We start from the raw sequence: 19,414 nt of genomic DNA, 5'->3' as shown, positions 1-19,414 counted from the left end.
CTCTTGTTCCCATGCAATCCGAACTTCCTCCTTGTGATGACATCGTTGTCTTAACCTTGATTTATTCAATCTAGCCAGCAACAGCCTGGACGCAGTGTGATGCGGGCAGCTAAGCCAGGGCTGCCCATTAATAATGCCTGTCCCATAATGTGGCTGAGGACCAGCAGGCTATTCTTGGCTGCCCCGGGCTCAGACTGAGCTAGAACCTGGCCAGTCCCTCACCCACACACACGAACACACACACACACACGTAGACACACACACAGACACATAGACACACATACACGTAGACACACGCCCACATGCAGACACGCATCAACACACACACACACACACATAGACGGGCATGCATAAACCCAAACACACACCTTCTGACCTTGTTGTTCATTAATGCATGAACCTGCTCCTGACCACAGACCTGGAAGCCAGGCTCACTTTGGTCTCTCCCCTCCTTCAAGCCTCTCTTTGCTCTCTCTCTCGCTTGCTCTCTATCTCTCTCTCTGGTCCCTCGCTCTCTTCCCCTCTGGTCTCTGCAGTGGGGAGTCGCTGAGTAATTAAATACCTGGGAAAGACTGGGGACATGAAGATGTCATGACAGATTCTCCATCTCACCGCCGTGACAATAGAGGGCTGGGTGGAGTACAGTAACAGAGGAACTGTCAGCTCTGCTCTGTGCTGATGCTGTCCACAGTATTCTGCTGTGTTACGGCTCCAGATGACCACAGTGGACAGTCATAGGACAATATGAATCTGGCCATGCATAAGACAGCGGGATAGATGGATCACCATCACCATTTGGCAGGTGTGTAATTAACACATTCACACAAAGCCATCTGTATGGTAAGCCCACATGACACCTAGGCACACGCACACACGGAAATGCATGCATGTGAATATATGTATGCACCACACACACGCACACAAACAAACACATAGATACATACACGGAGAAACATATGCGAAAACACATCCTGTAGACACACAAGGAGACGCACACACACACACCTCTCCTGCCGGAGAGGAGTGTGCCACGCGTGCCAGACAGTGGAGAAGCGCTACAAGCTACCATTGTTGCCAACTGTTCTACATTACCAGAATTATGGTGGCCTCGTGTAAACTTATGTTTTCTTTTTGTGCTACGGTATATCTAAAGTAGCCCATCATGTCTGTCTGCCTGCCTGCCTGCCTGCCTGTCTGTCTTTCTGTCTGTGTAGTGGCCAGGATGAATGAAATCTACAGATTGGACCACGGGAGCAGAGAGAACCCAGTGCAGTGGCACTTCACTTGGGAAAACTTTAAGAGCAGCATGATGAAGATAACAGAAAAAAGAGGGACGCATTCAAGTTGTCCTCAAACCCCTGGAGCACCAAAGATTCCAGCAACCTCCTCCTCCTCTGCCTCCTCCAACTCCTTGCACGAGAAGCCGCACGTCCGTCTCACTCCACCGGACGATGTGTAAGCTTCTGTCTCCTCTTCCTTTCCCGCATGCCACCACCCTCCCTCCTCTTTGTCCTGCTTTCACATTGACCGCGTTGGAGCGTGCGTGAATACGTCAGGCTCCATTCGTCGTCCGAGCCGGCGACGGCCGCGGTGTGACATGCCCCGTGTGTTTGGACGCTCTCCAACGCGGGGCCCCTTTCCACAGCTTATAAAGTCCCCCCCCAACCCTTTACAGGACGCGCCTCATGCCGCGGAGTGTCTGAAGCATTGACACCATGTCCTCCCGAGGATTTCATTTGTGTAGGAGTTAGGGTCACCCTGTCGGATGGAGTCACTGAGAGCGTCGCGAAATACAGCGTCGAAAGGCGACAAAAACGGGAAGCCCAAAGTGGTGGTGGTGGTGGTGGGGGGGGGGGGGGGGGGAGCTCTGTGTCTAAACGGAACATGACATGGGCGACCTTTCCTGTGGGGAGACCTTTGTAAGGAGAGGTTCGAGGGAGATAGATAGATAGGGAGAGAGAGATAGGGAGGGACAGAGAGACAGATTGATAGGGAGATAGATAGGGAGAGAGAGAGAGAGAGAGAGAGAGAGAGAGAGAGAGAGAGAGAGAGAGAGAGAGAGAGAGAGAGAGATAAGGAGGGAGGGAGGGAGGGAGGGAGGGAGAGAGACCCCAGTGTCTTCCTTCCAGCAGTGAAAGAGACATAAACCTCGTATGAGACTTGTTGGGGTCACAAGAGTCTTTGTAGCATAATGCAACGCTCGTGTTTGTCTTCTGCTTTGCTGTTTTGCATAAACACCACCATTACAGCTATCCGAAGGGTGACGATAACATCCGTTTCTCCTGATTGCAGTTTGCCGGAGAAAGAGAGAGAGACAGTGACATTGTATGGAACCATTGAGAGAAATCTTCCCTCTTATTGTTGGGCAGGAGAAATGTCCCATGGCTGGAACAAGGGAGAGGAGAAATTAGCCAGGAGTATTGCTCTGAATACAAAAGGATTAGAGTGAAAAGATGAGAGATGATTGAACTTTCTTTTATATACCGGCAAGTTCTTTGTGCCAGACTGCATATTCTCTATGATGCCTATCTTGTCACTCCTAGACTCCTATCCTCAAAGGGATATGAGGCAGAACCAGAAACGCTAAAAGGGCCTTACCATCTTCTCCCTCAAGACCTAGGTATCCGCCTTAATGTCTCCTCTTTTCTAAAGAATGTCATACCGCTCCTTATCAAACTACACCATCACATTTGTGCTACTGTTTGATTAATTATGGCCAAAGGCGAACACAATCACACACGCCAATCACATAAACTACAGGGGAGAAAAGAGACTGTCTGCTCTTCAGAGGGAACCCGTTCCAATCCTCTAGAGTCCCGAGGAGTAACGTCTCGAGTCGAGACATCACTCCTCACAAGGTGGGGACACTCTCTTTCAGCGGGCCCCTCAACTTTGCTTTCCCTTCAGTCTGGAAGGTGTTTACTGGAAATGTAAGTGCCCTGTAATCAAATGCTTGTAATGGACGAGAAAAAGGTTGACCATCGCACAAGGTGCACACTCACAAAGAAAGATTGCGGTAATGGAAAGAACGAAAAAGGACGAGCCGCAGGAGGAAGAAAGGGCGTGATTTTGCGGGCTGCCGTTAGGAGAGTCCTTTACACGTGTGCACAAGAGGAAGAGCAGGGATGTAGACCTGTGCTCGTGTGTCATTTAGTCATTTAGCAGACGCTCTTATCCAGAGCGACTTACAGTAAGTACAGGGACATTCCCCCCGAGGCAAGTAGGGTGAAGTGCCTTGGCATGTGCTACGGCGGGGAATCGATCCCGCAACCTTCTGATTACTAGCCCGACTCCCTCACCGCTCAGCCATCTGACTCCCTGTGTGGGTGTGAGGACAGCTGGGGTCTGCTCACAGGGCTGCGGCAGCACAGAAATAAGGTGCAGATGGAGCACAGGGGCTTCCAGGAGGCAGCGAAAGCCTGCGGGGAGGTGAAGGGATGGCAGGGGCCTGGGAGGGGTGGTGGGGGGCTGGCAGTAGGGGCTTAAGAGGTCTGAGTCATGGGGGGGGGGGGCAGTCTCATAAGAGAGAAGGACCTGTCCCCATCATACCCTCTTACCTCTGAGCTCCGCTGTACACACACAGCGTTGTTGCCTCTGTGGACTGATGAATGTTGATGCATGTCTTAAAGCCTCATGAAGCACACATTTAAACTGATCAAATGAAATGACAGAAGGCATTTGTTTGATAGAAGGCAAAGAGCAATGAATACATTACTCCAATATGCAGGTGCAAACCATGATTTATCGCTGTCGATAAGGAAGAGAGACAGAATGGGAGCGATGGAAAGCCAGAAAGAGATCAGGGGGATATAGAAAGAGCTAATTGTGCAGATCAAGGGCCCATACAACCAGTTTAAGCCCCTTGCATTGTCATGCAGTTTATAGCTCCATAATGTATATTAATTCTCAATCCCTGCTGTAAATTCCCCTGCACAATCCATACGATTCCAGGTCAATCCCTCTCGGTATAATTTGTTTCAGAGCTTCAGCCAAGTGGTGATTAGGGGTTTACGGGATCCCATTCCATACCTGTCCCTCTGACTCGGCTGAGCTGCCTTGACTCTCCCCTCAGCCCTTAACCAGGAGGGACAGCAGGGGGGAGCAGGAATGCTGATTTAATGTACTATGCGTGTGTCTGTGTGTGAGTGTGTGTGTGTGTGCGTGTGTGTATCTTTGTGTGTGTGTAGACGCCACAAGGACAGGAGAAGAATCATAGACAGCGGCTCTAATGAATAAGCTAATCTACGGTACAGGAAGAGTGTATTCATTTCATTCAATCAAAGAAGCTGTATATGATTTACATAAAACATTGATATGGTGTATATGTATAGTTTCTGTCCATCTCTATCACACAGAATGTTTTCTTTTGCAATATCTCTTGCAATAAGAAGGTAGACTGGCATGCTTGCAGGACAAGTGAGATTTTTCTAGGTCTATGGCTCCAAATCAAAGAAGAGTTGCAATGAAGAAGCCCTATTCCCCCCTAAAGGTTAGTGTCCTAGGTGGAGGTGGGAGAGTAGAGTCCCAAAGATGAGTGACAGGTGTGGAGGAGGAGGGAAGTGTTTCCTGGCAGAATTCAGGTTGCTTGGACAAGCATTCGATTTGAAGAAAATGAATCTACATGCACGAAGCATTATTTAATGGGTTTGGTCACCTCCTCTGAAATGCAATTAGCCTCCAGTGAAGGTGGTACATTTTATACACAGGCTCTCTCTCTGTAGGAAAGCCCACATTTGAAGCATGAGGTTTCCACTGTTATTGTGTGTGTGTGCATGTTCATATATATGTGTGTTTGTGTGTTTTGGGCATGCCATCATGTTAATGTAAGTGTGTTTGAGCATGTACGTACTAACAGTTAAAGTGCACTATAAAGTGCATGGTGAATACATTGGAAGACAGTAGAATAGAACAGCAAGGAGTGACTTACTGATGTATAGAGATGTCCTTCCCCGTTCATAGCAATGTACAACCCTGTCTTCACCGACTGAATGGCGACCACTCTCAGTCCCACAGGAATGAGGTTGAACAAAGCTGCAAGACAGACAGACAAACAGACACACAGACACACACAGACAGACAGACAAACAGACAGACAGAGAAAGTATATCATTATACAACTAGTGAGGAGTAACATTTCTACCTTGCTGGTAGCAATCACATATAACAGTACCATCATTAATAAAACAAATTTGAACTTACAATGCAGGTGATAGTTGAATGTTGTTTAAATTGTTCAACTGGCTGTGATATGTCCTTGGTTAATTTTTTTTCATCTAAAATATTTATTACATACATTTTCTAAATGACAAGCTTATTGAAGTGTTGTCTTTAGCAACAGACAGACAGCAACACCACCAGCCTGAGAGGCAGCACTACCACCAGCCTGAGAGATAGTAGAAGTAACACCTGAGAGGCAGCACCACCACCAGCCTGAGAGGCAGTACCACCACCAGCCTGAGAGGCAGTACCACCACCAGCCTGAGAGGCAGCACCACCACCAGCCTGACAGGCAGCACCACCACCAGCCTCAGAGGCAGCACCACCACCAGCCTCAGAGGCAGTACCACCACCAGCCTGAGAGGCAGCACCACCACCAGCCTCAGAGGCAGCACCACCACCAGCCTGAGAGGCAGCACCACCACCAGCCTGAGAGGCAGTACCACCACCAGCCTCAGAGGCAGCACCAGCACCAGCCTGAGAGGCAGCACCACCACCAGCCTGAGAGGCAGTACCATCACCAGCCTGAGAGGCAGCACCACCACCAGCCTCAGAGGCAGCACCACCACCAGCCTGAGAGGCTGCACCACCACCAGCCTGAGAGGCAGTACCACCACCAGCCTGAGAGGCAGCACCACCACCAGCCTCAGAGGCAGCACCACCACCAGCCTGAGAGGCTGCACCACCACCAGCCTGAGAGGCAGTACCACCACCAGCCTGAGAGGCAGCACCACCACCAGCCTGAGAGGCAGCACCACCACCAGCCTGAGAGGCAGCACCACCACCAGCCTCAGAGGCGAGTACCATCACCAGCCTGAGAGGCAGTACCATCACCAGCCTGAGGGGCAGTAGCACTCGCAGCCTGGGGGGCAGTCATACTAACAGATGGAGAGACAGCACCACCCATTTGAGATGCGTTAGTAGTATCGGGGCTGTAATTGGAGCCACCAGTGGTGCATGTCAGATTGAAGGTTGTCTTTGTTGTTGTAGCACTCTCGCTGGAACAGTTAGCTAATGGCTGCTTGAAGTGGGGGAGGAAAACAGGGTGTGTGTCCCTGACTGTGACACCAAGTGTGTGTGCCCGACTGATTTAGTAATGAACTGAGCTGACCCTCAGGTAATTGGTATTGGTGCATCTGTGGTCTTAGAGAGGAAATATGGGCTCTGGTTTGAAAGGCAGAGGGCCAATTAAAGGAGGGGGGCTCGGCTAGTTCTATCTGTGTGATCACATAGAAAGATTGGTAGAAATGGTAACTGAGTCTAGTATACATATACATGTACTGTATAGAACTAGTCTAGTATACATACACATGTACTGTATACTACATAGTAGGGGTAGGAATCTTTTGGTACCACACAATTCTATTCGATTCTTGGGGTCACGATTCTATTACAAATCGATTCACAATTTTTCCGAAAATAAAATAAAACAAATTAAAACATATATAAGAAATAAAAACAACATTATAAAAAATAACAATTTCTGTTTTTTTTTATCAAGCATATATTACATACATTTCACATACATTTGTGAATCATTCTGAATCGCTAGCAGACTGAACCGCGATTCAAGTGTGTATAGTTTTTTTTTTTCCCCCACCCCTAATACATAGTACTCTGGAATACATACACATGTAATATAAGTAAAAGGGGTTCAGTTGTATGAGGCCATCCCATGGGATAATGATTAGAAAACCCCTTTAAAAACCCTCTTTTATAATTTTATAAACCCTCTAGGTGCAGGGTTAGTGGTGTCCATATACTTATGTGGGTCTGTCAACAGGAAGTGACACATGCCATCTCCTCTCCTGGAGACAGGAACAATAGACGAGCCACTGTCACACTGCCCACTAAATCACATTAAGCAGCTAGCCTGGAGAGCTCGGAAAACAGTGCCAGAGACATCTAATAATACTCTCCCCTCTCTCTCTGTATATATATATATATATATGTATATATATATATATTAGACAGATATATATATATATACATATATGATTTTTACAATATATTTATTCTTATTTTTCCTTTCGTTATGTGAGGGAAGAATCTTTCCCAAAGTGTTGGTTGTCTTTATCATGCTGTGAGGAAGTGACGCTCTTCATCTTGAACACAGCTGCGCTTCCCTAAGAAGATGATGATTTAAATCTGTGATAAGCTCACTGAGTCTGTACATAGTGTGGTTAATTTATTTAATTTTATCCTTATCATATATGGTGATCAGGTTACTTAAACATGTAAAAGTGGAAGTCAGGTGGCTGAGCCGTTAGGGAAATGGGCTAGTAATCAGAAGGTTGCCGGTTTGATTTCAGGCAGTGTGAAATCATGTTTTGTCCTTGGGCAAGGCACTTCACCCTACTTGCCTCAAGGCCTCTTGCCTCTTACTGTAATTCGCTCTGGATAAGCGTGTCTGCTAAATGTAAATGTAAAACATGTCATTTCTTTCCAGTGTGTAATATACCTATCTGTCCTGATCACTTATTCTCTAGCTATCCCTTGCTCACTCACTCGCTCACTCACTCACTCACTCACACACACACACACTTTTTTGATGCATTTTCAGGACCAATGATACGGTGGCATTTGGTCCGAATGGGAATTAATATAGAAAACCAGGTTATTCCATTTCAGTAATTCAATTAAAAGATTACCCAACAGGTTTCAAAGGCCTTATCCGATATTCTGTGTGTTTCCTGTGTGGAAAGCAGAGGATGAGATACTCACAGGAATTACTGCTGTCATCCTTGGTGCCATCAAGAGAGCCATCAGGGTTCATCTGCAAGTAGTATCCCTGCCTGCAATACAACCTGGTCACTATGCCCTTGAGCTGGGGATCTGGAAGAGGGGGGAAGGTAGAGAGAGAGAGAGAGAGAGAGAGAGAGAGAGAGAGAGAGAGAGAGAGAGAGAGAGAGAGAGAGAGAGAGAGAGAGAGAGAGAGAGAGAGAGAGAGAGAGAGAGAGAGAGACAGACAGACAGACAGACAGACAGACAGACAGAGACAGAGACAGAGACAGAGAGAGAGAGAGAGAGAGAGAGAGAGAGAGAGAGAGAGAGAGAGAGAGAGAGAGAGAGAGACAGAGAGACAGAGAGACAGAGAGACAGAGAGACAGAGAGAGAGAGAGACAGACACATGGATTAGCAATGATAGATCAGATCCAACTCTCAAAACACAACACACAGAGAAGCAGACACGACTTGGATGAACTGTGACATCAATAAAGACTAGGGCTATGGCGAGCTGTGTGGATGTTCTTCTAAAAACACTTCCAATGCAGCAAAGTAAAACAATATAACAAATACAAGCACATTTAAATCCTGCTGCTGCCACAACCTTCAGTCCATGAAGGATACAGAGAGATGGGCAGACTACAACTACAGAGCAGTATTCATAACAACTCCTAAAGTCACCTTCTTGGAGGCTCAGACTGGAGACCATCACACTGGATCGGTGTATAACTGATGTGTGTCAGTGTGCATGAAAAGATCAAGCCTCGACAATGCAATTTGTTGCCACAGTTTTGCAATGAAACCTTTCAAATTAAATGGACTTCACGTTCCAATCAATACACACAGTGAGACCCTGTGTGTATTGAGGTGTGGGGGCTTGTGTGTGTGCGCGTGTGTTTGTGTTTGTCTTCAAGTACCCCTTGGGTTGCATGTCATCCGCACTGACTTTAACGTGAAGACAGCCATCACCCCATATTTTATTCTCAGGTAGCCCTGGGGATGTGTTGATTCACCTGAGCCCCATCGTGTCCATGTGTGTTTTGTGTGTGCATATGTGTGTGTGTGCTTAAAAGGTAACGCGTGTGAGCGTGTGTGTTTGTCTGTGAGTGCGTTTGCACGTAAGTGTGTGCCTAGACAGACAGAAAAACAGTCTGAAGAGGTGTAGCCTGAGGTAGAGACTGTTGTTTCAGTGTGAGTGTCCCAGGGAAATGGTGTTGGGGAGGGTATCTATCTTAGTGAATTTCCACTGCCAAATCTTCACCTGGTGACAGAGGTTGTCTCTTGGCTTTGAGCAAACACACAGTTCTGGCTTTCTCAGGCAAACAATGATGACACATTGATCACAAATAGCATGATAGAGCACCTCGGTTAAACGGCCAGTGATACGATTTACAACGGGAAAAGGTTAGCTTAGCATTCAATCATTAGCTTTAGCAACAAAATGGGATATTTTTAAATATATTTTTCTTTCCATCCACAACACATGAATAACAATGAGTCTGTCTCTCTGTCTATAAGTATCCCTCTCTCCCAGTGATGGCAGGGTTACCTGGAATCCTTTCATCTGGGAATGGGCTACAAACACCAACCTGTTATTGTCTCTTTAGTTGTCAATCTGCCCGGCAAATGCAGGCTACCCCCACTACTGCAGTGTGTGTGTGTGTGTGTGTGTGTGTGTGTGTGTGTGTCCTGGCCCTGTGCCTGGTGAAAGAGCTACTGTAACACATCAAAGGAAGGGAGTTCAGGGCTTCAGTGAAGGGCAGAGAACACCCATGCCTGCAAAGAAATGAGCACACTCTCTTCCTCTCCCTCTGTCTTGTGTCTCTCTCTCTCTCATTCTGCCTAAGTATATTTCTGTTTGTTCGTAAACCCCACTCAAAGACACACACGGCTTTGTAATGACACCACAACTGCCCCCCCAGGGTGTGTGTGAGTGGAGAGCGGGAGGACATACCTCTGATCAGTGACAGACTTTGATTCGAGGCATACAGTAACCGCACGTAGGACTGGATGGTGATTGATTCTAGAAGGGTTCGCATGTGAATCATCAGTAATCATTCAAATGAAACTGTGTGTTTGTCATATGCTGCACGTGTGTGCAGCAAATCAGGCAAAGCCTCAAGACTCATTTTTCCTTTATACCTATAAACTGAAAAGTATCTTTCACACATTTGGAATGCAAAGACTGTGCCCCGGACCAACTATCGTTTCTATTATTCATGCATGCCTTTTGAACACGTCATGTGTGTGCGTTGGTACATGTGTTGGAGTGAAATGTTCAGTTAATGTTAAGTTAATGGTGTTAAGGAACAGCTAATGGGCACTGCTGTGAACTGCAGATAAGACTATGGGTTATTTTCAAATTCTGTCAACGACTGTAGATTTGAGGGAATTCATTGTCATGTAAGGGATTTAGCAGTGTATCATAGAAATATGAAAATGAACAGTAAAACCTGATTAGTGGGGTGGTATTTCATAAATGTCCTCTCCATCTGCCTGACACAAATGGCATGCCAGCAGAGGTGGAACATGAGAATGTGTCAGAGGAACAGACAACATTTGAGAATGACTCTGCATTTGTTTTGACCAGCTCAGAAGGGCTAAACATAGTTCATGGGATAAAATGGGGAAACTCTTCTCTGCATATGAGAGATTTCTCTGTGGAGCTGTTGAGCGAGATGTCTCTCTCTTATTCTCGCTCCATCACTCACTCTCCCCCTCTCTCCCCTCTCTCTCTCTCTCTCTATCTCTCTCTCTCTCTCGCTCTCCCTCTGTATATCTCCTCCTGCGGTCATGGTTTGCCACGATATTGGTTTTTGAAATGGAGGTATATTTTTATTCCCCCGTTCTTCTGTGGCTTTATGTAAATGCTTTGGGTTCTTTGTCAGCGGGAGAGATCTGCCTTCAAACCCATCTAAATCCAGAACTGGAACAGACTCTTTTTTTCTGTCACAGCTGGGCAAGGATGACTGCTGCAGCCCCTCTCCTCTCCCCACTGACCCAACGTGTCTTTACCTTTTTCTCCTTCTTTACATTCTCTCTCTCCTCCTCTATCCCTCCTCCTCCATGTCTCTGTTTTTCTTCTCTGCAATTCTCAATCCACCTGTTCTCGTAAACGGTAGCTGCATGCATGCACACACACACACATACACCCACAGCAGATGTACACAACATTGTGACAATTGCAGGTCCAGTCCTAACCGACCCACTTTAGCTCCTCCTGGAATACACGCAGGTCTTTTTCAGACAACCTTGGAAAGACCATCCTCGTCTGACTCATGAGAAAGGACAGAGCAGTCTGCATTTAGGTCTGGGTCTCAGACTACGGTCAGAAGGCCTACCAGGGACTACCGTGAGTGTCCCAATCCTGTCCGGAGACGGACATCCGATACCCTGGACCAAATCCAAAGAGGGCTAATCTCCTCATCTGTATGCGTCGTCTAATAATCTGTCCATCTAATCTGGTGATGCGATCACAGCCCTGTTCCTGCTGTGAGCGGACAGACCCGGGTGCACAACAGAGAGCGGTGTCTATAGGAGATCACACGTTACTTTATAACCCTGATCTCCACTGATCCCTACAGTCAAGCTGTTATCCCATCTCTCTGTATCCACATCTGAAGAGGAATCCATTAATGAATCAATGCTGGCCGGAGATGCTGTGACGGACAGGATCATGTGTTGCGTCAATCTATGCTGGTGGATTATACAGCACAGAGCCCTGTACATGAGGCTGGATCCTCTGCAGGACATGCAATAGTCAATACTAGCCCCACTGAGTCTCTGGATCCTTCAGTATAATCTGATATGACAGAATGCTTTCCAATTCCTAGGCAGCATATTCAGCAAAGCGGCATGCCATAGGCTTTGTATTGCCTTCAAAAAGAAGAGAGCGTCTCCCTGTGGGAAACTCACACACTCAGCAGATAGCTGACACTGATCCGAAGAGGATGAATAAGTATACCTGAGCACTCATCTCTGCTTGACCATGTACATTATGACGGTGTCCTCCGGTAAGCTTCCATCTCAACCAACTCCTGGACATATAACATACAACAACGTAGAACTAGCGCACATTTGACGCATGACGAAATACAACTCATAGAAATACAAATATGCCACATATGATAGCCTAATATTCACGAGAGAAATAAAGAAAAGTCAAAAAGAATTCCGCCTGCCTCAAAATCCTCACACAACCTCACCCCAGGAGTGTTCAGCTGTGTGGGATCTGAAATGAAGACAACTGCGGTGTCGGGTCACACATGATATCACATGGCGGGGCAGTGCGCTTTATTCTCTGGAAATGTCCTCCAAGGGAGACGCCGGCATTGAATTAAACACATCCAACCCAACAAGTCATTAGTCTTCCTTACCGGACACTGTGTGTGCGCGTGTGTGTGTGTGTGTGTGGTGGTGTGTGTGTGTGTGTGGGTGTGTGTGTGTGTGGGAGAGAGAAAGAGAGGGAGAGAGGTGGGAAAGGATAGAGAGAAGAGAGTGAAGTAGGACCAACAGAGAGAGAGAGAGAGAGAGAGAGAGAGAGAGGAGAGAGAGAGAGAGAGAGAGAGAGAGAGAGAGAGAGAGGAGAGAGAGAGAGAGAGAGAGGAGAGAGAGAGAGAGAGAGAGAGAGAGAGAGAGAGAGAGAGAGAGAGAGAGAGAGAGAGAGAGAGAGAGATGCTTAGTGTGGGTGTTTTCCAAACAGTCCCTAGCGAGCCCTGGAATCTACGGTCTGAAACCTTCTGCTAAAGATTTTCCCAACTCTCAGGCGAGCGCTGGAAATTAATGAGGTATATTCCCATAAGGACTTTAATCACAAATAACACAAATTAAACTGAGGGACAACCGAGTATTTGCCCTGTGGTCTGATTAGAATTCCATCATCCAGAAACCAGGACAAATCATCCATTTCAGAACATATTTTCCCCTTTCATGTTTCTTATCTTGTTAATATCTTAGCATTTAGTGTTAGGTGGAGCCTTATTACAAGGCAGGGCCGAAGGATCTCCGGATAGAAGGATCTCCTTTAGAATCTAAGGGTAGTGGGATCAAAAGGCAGGGATTTGTAGTTCCAGTGGCAGAGCCAGTAGGATTTCTTGGGAAAATGCCAGTGGGATCTCATCACTATTTCAGGTGCTAGGAGACAAGCTGTAATAAAATGGCTGTTGAAGGTATGTGGTTGTCGAGGTGTTCTGAGGATAATTTGTCACCGCGGGTTAGCCTGCCGTCCGCATCTTTGACTCTCTGATTTATTTACGTGTGACTCCCTCTGTAGACAACGGTGACAGGTACTAAGATTTACAGCCAGCCAGAGAGACTGGCCTGCAGCCCGCATTAAGGGTTTATCAGCCTCTTTCTTCCTACTGGCTCAGCCCAGCAGAGCCCACTCTCCTTCTACCTCCAAGGAACACAGCCACTGGCTCATTGGACCCTGCACTGAACGCAATCCAATATGAAGACACAACCACACACATTTACAGGCTCGTGTATGCACGGCACATACACCAGTATTAGGTGAAGGATTGTTGTTCCCACCGACATTATTCATAGCAACATTTTAGGAAAGTGGGTGTACATGTTGAACAATTCATTTTGGTTTTCATTTCACTGTACTGTGGAACGCATTAGTCATACAGAACTAAGTGGATATGTCTTAAGACAGTAAGTGGTTATCATAACACGTGTAGTAAAGTAATGCAGTTGTCATTTCTTTTCAATAAAAACCAGAAAACCACAAATAGGCCTACTATTTTGTCACAAAAACAGTTAATAAAATATCTCGAGGTCCTCACATATTGGGCAGATCCAAGTGACCTACACTAATAAAAAACAATAAATAGGGATAACCACTTCATGAGGCTAGACTTAACACTCAGTGATAGCATCTACTCTGCAACAGGTGCAACACCTGGTGATCGACATAGATCAGTCGCTCTCACATAGTGCTACGGAAGGAGAGGGATTATATTTATCAGATGATTCTAATGCCGACTGTTTACCGCAAATCATTATGTTGGTTTTATTACCCAACATACCTTTTATTACCCTGTAAAAGTGGTTAGATGGCATTTCTCTTTACCAGCCCCAAGGTAGTATTATTAGAGAGAAAACGCAGATGACATTTCATAAGTGGAACGAATATGTAGGATCGGAACAAAAGGCTTTGGCCCTCGAATTCATACAATTATGCGAGAAAAGATTATGCTTGAAAAGTGTAACCCCCGTTCCACGAGATATATTGACCTTTTCGTTTGCATTGAAATGAGTTTCATTCGTTGCTCTCAACTGTAGTCGAGTGTGTGCACTAACACTTCGTTAATTCATGAGCTTTACAGAGATAGGGCCTGGTCTAGCAAAGCTAGAGGGACAGGACTCAAACCAAAGACATCACGCGCAACGAGTCCGTAGACAGGGTAGCCGAGATGGCATGTAGGCTAAACTAAAGAAAAAACATATCCAGCCCACAGACACAACTGTACATTAGGCACTTTACCCTTTTACGAACGGTTGAAATTGTGGATTGTTTTGCGATGTTGGATTAAACACGACACATATGTTTTCTGTTATGGACTCTTTCAATAGACTATCATAGAAATGCAACAAATGGAGAGAAAGTCGCGTGTGATGTTTTCATTCAAACCATTCACGCCGATGGATGGGAACAGGTGTACGCAACTGCACTGCACAACACGTTAACAGGCACCCCTCACACAAAACTTCCCACACCTTGTCTCCGTAGCCGCCGCTTTCTGAGACCGAAGATGCGCACTTTAGAGAAGATGTCGACCAGGTTGCCATTACAGAGCCCCTTGTTCTTGTTAGGGCTCTTCCTCCGCCGGTTGGTGGAGGGCCGGTCGACATGCTGCTCCCGCGCCTGCCGTTTCTGACGGATCAACCCACTGGCGATCGCAGCAGCCATGACTCAAAATCTCACACCTGCTCAAGTCCAGTCTGCACACGGAGCACAGACTACACAAACAGCCGCCTCTCAGAGCTCGCAGCCCGGGTCACAGTCCCATGGTGGCGGCCTGGCGGTCCGGTCCGTGATAACGTGTCAGGTACGCTATGCTTCAAGATGCTTGTATATATTTGTCTAATCACTACATTTTAGCAGTGATGGCAAACACTTGTCATCTCTCTTACAATTCATTGGCATCGTGAAAACGGATATTAAAATATTTTATTCCATATTGGTATTGGAAATAATATCCTCGTTCAGAATAAATCTTGCCTTAACTCACCCAGAACGAAATTGCAGATGCTCAGTCATACCTGCGTATTGATTTTCAGTTAACTGCCTGAGACATTTTTAGTTCCAGCTTCTCCTAAATAACCACTGCCGGTGTCTCGCTCCCCAGCCTCCCTCCGATATTCTCCTTTTCTTTTCTTTTTTTCTTCCTTGCAGCCCGTTCTGCACAGCCCCTACACAGAGGCAGACAAGCCGTTTCTATGTGTGTGACACCAGTCGCCAAACAAACAAAGAGAAGCGCCTTTACTGACAACAGTTACCGTCGGAGAGCGGGCACCGACTCGCCGGAGAGAAGCTCTGGCTGTCGACAGCGGCGGTTACGCACAGCAAGTTTGCATGTATCATTCAGCAACAGCAGTCCATCGGCGTCCGTTAAGAAACGCCATAAGCACGCAAGTGAAGACGCATTAATGCCACACCGTTGTGTGACTTGTAACTAGGTGCAGTAAGTTACATTTTCAGTCTTGACATCGAAGACAGGCTATCCAAACAGGCAGACACCGCAGAGTGCGTTTCAGAAAACCGTTCCTTCGTATTCCTTGTTTTCCCCCTTTCACAACTGGGTCGTCTTTTTGATTCTCCGTGTGAACAGAAAACAAACACAAGATGAGGGAAGAAAAACCAACGCTGACCTGGGTCCTGTGCGGATGACGTCTGCTGTGAGTGACAGCTGCATTCAAATGCAAAAACTTAGAACGCTTCTCTCAGCTGGCCAAGCGATACGACTTTACGATTTTGCTTCACAAAATCCACGGCGAAGGAGAGACTGCAAACCATGCGTAGGAGAGACTGCAAACCATGCGTAATCACAAGAAAAGAGAGAGGTGGTTTGCACAAAGCATACCCTATGTCTCTCTGAAGCGTAAAGGAACATCTCGCAGTTTGTTCCCCGCTGTGGGATGAGCAAGGGGTGCCTGTCGTTTCTGTCTGTAGATGAACAATACCTCCTCCTATCAACAAGTCGTAACGATTCAGACCCTCGTTAGTATTCACTTCTGTCCCCTCGACCACCCGAGCTCGAGCCTTTTAGTTTCGAGGAAATTACCAGTGGGGTTTTGGTTGTTGAGCCTGTCGGTCAGATTCGATACTTGCAAGACGGCGGGTTTAGTCAAGCAGTAACGAACACCCCCGCTGTAAACGTGATGGCACCACATTGAGATGGGTACTAAGAGCACAAACTCTATGGCAAGTGGCTAGGGTTGATGTGGGCACCCGAAACCAACACATATGACCCCCATCATTTTTGGGGGCATGGAGCCAGGCATCAAGCATTGGACTATAGGCTATAAAAAAATCTGAAGCACGATGCATAGATTAACTTCACTAGAAGGGCGTGTTAGGATGCATACACTAAATCAGAGATTAGATATTTTGCTCTTCTTAACACTTGAGTGGAAGGCAAACCTCCATGCATCCATCTATCCAAGTTTTGTCGTATATTTATTGTAATTGCGTTCCTATGTTTCACATTATCTCTGTGCACTGCTCCACGGACTTGGTTTGACTGTGGTTTCAGCACCACGGACAGCGGATCTATACCGCGGTTCTCTGTTTTTCTCCTGGTTTCTCTCTTTCTCTCACCCTGTCTGTCCACGGCTCCTTGTGTGTGTGTGTGTGTTTGTGTGTGTGTGTGTGTCCTTCTCACACACGCATACACAGCCAAATATCTGGAATTCAACAGCAGCATTCAAACCAACACGCTGCGTTTTTCAGTTAACCTCCAGGCAGGAGCATTCGAAATCACTGTAATTCAAGATGTTGAATATGCAATGCACGATTCTAATGTCCGGTTTGTTAATAATGAATGTTGCCTGTTTGAAGATAACGAGCATCAGCCATGAACCTCTGAAAAAAATACCCATTGCCTGATAGATATTATAGAGACGCAAAAACACAAGAAGCATGGAAATTAAAACTCAAGAGAGCCATCTACTGTCTGTCATTGTAATTAAACGGCATGCTCTCATAGGAACGTTTGTGGCCCCACTGCGCTGCATTATTCCACACTGATAGGCTACTTGTTGATGCCGAGTCAGGCTAGCGGGCTAGTCGCATTTCCAAACGGTGTTCACCTACAGCGGCGGCAGAGACCTCAGGAGCCTGTTGGAAAGAGGATTATGTCCGGCATCACCGGGTTTCTGTGCCTGCTCGTGTGCATGCAGTGCGCAAAAAGCGCCTTTGTATAGGCTACCTTATGCAGTCCCCTTGAAAACCTGCAGTTTGCTCACCTACTGGGACCAAAGTATGTCTCCGTATGAGAATAGATCAAACTTGTGAAATGCTGGTAGAATTTTACGTTAAGTCTCGGCATGCGGAGAAAAGCCGGCGGATATTCAGGGAGCCGATGCAGTTAGCGTTCTATCCAGCAGCGGACACTGTTAGCCAGGCAATGACTCTACGCCTAGAGCACGCACACACACACATCTGCACATACACGCACACTCACGCACAGTGCAGCACATACAGGATTTCTTGTCTCTGAAAAGTTTGATTAGCCTTCATGCAGGTTAACAACTGAATATTTACTCCTACACACAGTGGGCTTATTTAATTGTTTTGATAAAAAAAATGTCTCTAGGATACAAATACGATTTAATCATCATCAAGTGCATGATTTGACAGTTCAGCCTCAATAGAACAAAATATCTTACAGCAACGTGCTGTATGCAGCACATGGGGCAAATCATTATCGTGCATGTTTTCTGGATTTCAATTTGCCGTAACAGGCACATCCTTGTACACTGCTAATGAGGTATTTGAACCAAGTGCTTGATAGGATGGAATAGCAGCATCTACACAATTATTTCATTCAAAGTTGTATACATTATTTATATTTATATTTAGCTTACTTACATACCTAATAACTTATTTACACATCTATTTTTCTTATTTGTGTATTTTTTTTGCTATTTATTGACGTAATTGCTGCTACATTGCTGACAGGAGCCTCCTGTTAAACATTGCTTTGTCCAGATGACACTGTATACTTGATGAATAAAAACTTAATTCTGACTTTTACACATCCAGTATTGCTGTCTCTGCTGTCCGTACATACGTACAATTATTTATTATCTCAAAGAGGAGGAGAGTAGATGAGGGTCAGATCTAGGTGGACCTTGGTATCTGTACAACAATCACACACTGATAATGCAAACAGTAAACTGTGTCTGGTAGAGCAATGAATGTACATACACCCTTCTTAAACACCCTGCTGGATGTGACTCCCAGATCCCAAACTCCCACCACTAGACAGCACATGAGGAGAAGGAATGCTTCACATACCTACGTGTTTTTTCCTCCGGAAAGTGTGAGAGTCCATGGTACTGTTGACCCATATCCAGCCTTCCTGGTCCCCAATCCCAGAGCCCAACACCAGGACCCGCCTCACACTGCCTCCCCTCTCATTTATACAGCCTACACTAGCCGCTAACACGGTTAGCTAGTCGGAACTGACAATCCGCCCCAAACTGTTCACATTAATTTGTCCGAGCACACTGGCAAGCGACACTTGCGTGACCTGCAAGGAGGGGGTCGTGCAGAAAAAAGGATTAAAGATGATTTTACAGCTAATCTATGGAGCGATGTATACTGTGGGGCCATGTAGAACAAGCACATTTACACGTATAAGGTGACAGATGGGAGCCAAACTGGGATTTTGCGGGGGTAATCGCAGCATACTGGGACAGTGCACAGCAGAGGGACGGACATCAGCCCCTCACAGTGGTGTGGGCGAGGCACAGGGGAGCTTTATAAACACTGCATAGGGTCTATATGACCACGGTGTGTTGCTAACTGAACCCCCTCCAACCCGGCGATCCGACCAGACCAGAGGAAGACTTATGCAGCCACCCAGCCATCAGGGCAGGAAGTTCTAATCAAATTTTCCTACTCCGAAATTACGTTACCGCCAGCAAGATCCCCTACGCCAAATGTCACCCAATTGGAATTGAGTAAACATGGTTTTTGATGATCCCAGGCCACACTCATGTTCCCTCCCCCCTCCCTTCATTTAACCCCTCTCCTCCATATTAGCCTGGCTGGACTCACGGACTGTCTCCCTTTAACTCGTCCCTAACTCGACTCCGTAGGGAACTAATGAATGTCCCAGAGCACATACATAAACGATTGTTTTGCTGGGAATGTTTGTGTTGTCCAGCCTCATCCTCAGGGTGTGTCCAGACACCAGACTCAGCCGTACATCTACGGACACAAACTACTGCACAC

General features: G+C 46.4%; 1 protein-coding gene across 5 annotated transcripts in view; it reads right to left on the bottom strand.

The window, feature by feature from the left end:
• The window catches only part of fgf14 (fibroblast growth factor 14), a 99,231-nt gene that overhangs the window by 21,158 nt on the left and 58,659 nt on the right, over positions 1-19,414 (bottom strand). For 4 of the 5 annotated variants that reach the window (XM_047047904.1, XM_047047907.1, XM_047047908.1 and 1 more), the window contains 2 exons: positions 7,942-8,052; positions 4,928-5,031 (listed from right to left, as the gene is read on the bottom strand). In XM_047047904.1, coding sequence (XP_046903860.1) covers positions 4,928-5,031; positions 7,942-8,052 — 215 coding nt within the window. Of the gene's footprint in view, positions 1-4,927; positions 5,032-7,941; positions 8,053-14,667; positions 14,861-19,414 lie in introns of those variants that run through there. The other variant, XM_047047905.1, reaches the window with a different exon arrangement.

This window comes from Hypomesus transpacificus, chromosome 23, assembly GCF_021917145.1.
Source record: "Hypomesus transpacificus isolate Combined female chromosome 23, fHypTra1, whole genome shotgun sequence".
Lineage (NCBI taxonomy): Eukaryota > Metazoa > Chordata > Actinopteri > Osmeriformes > Osmeridae > Hypomesus > Hypomesus transpacificus.
This window is presented reverse-complemented; position numbering and strand designations above follow the sequence as displayed.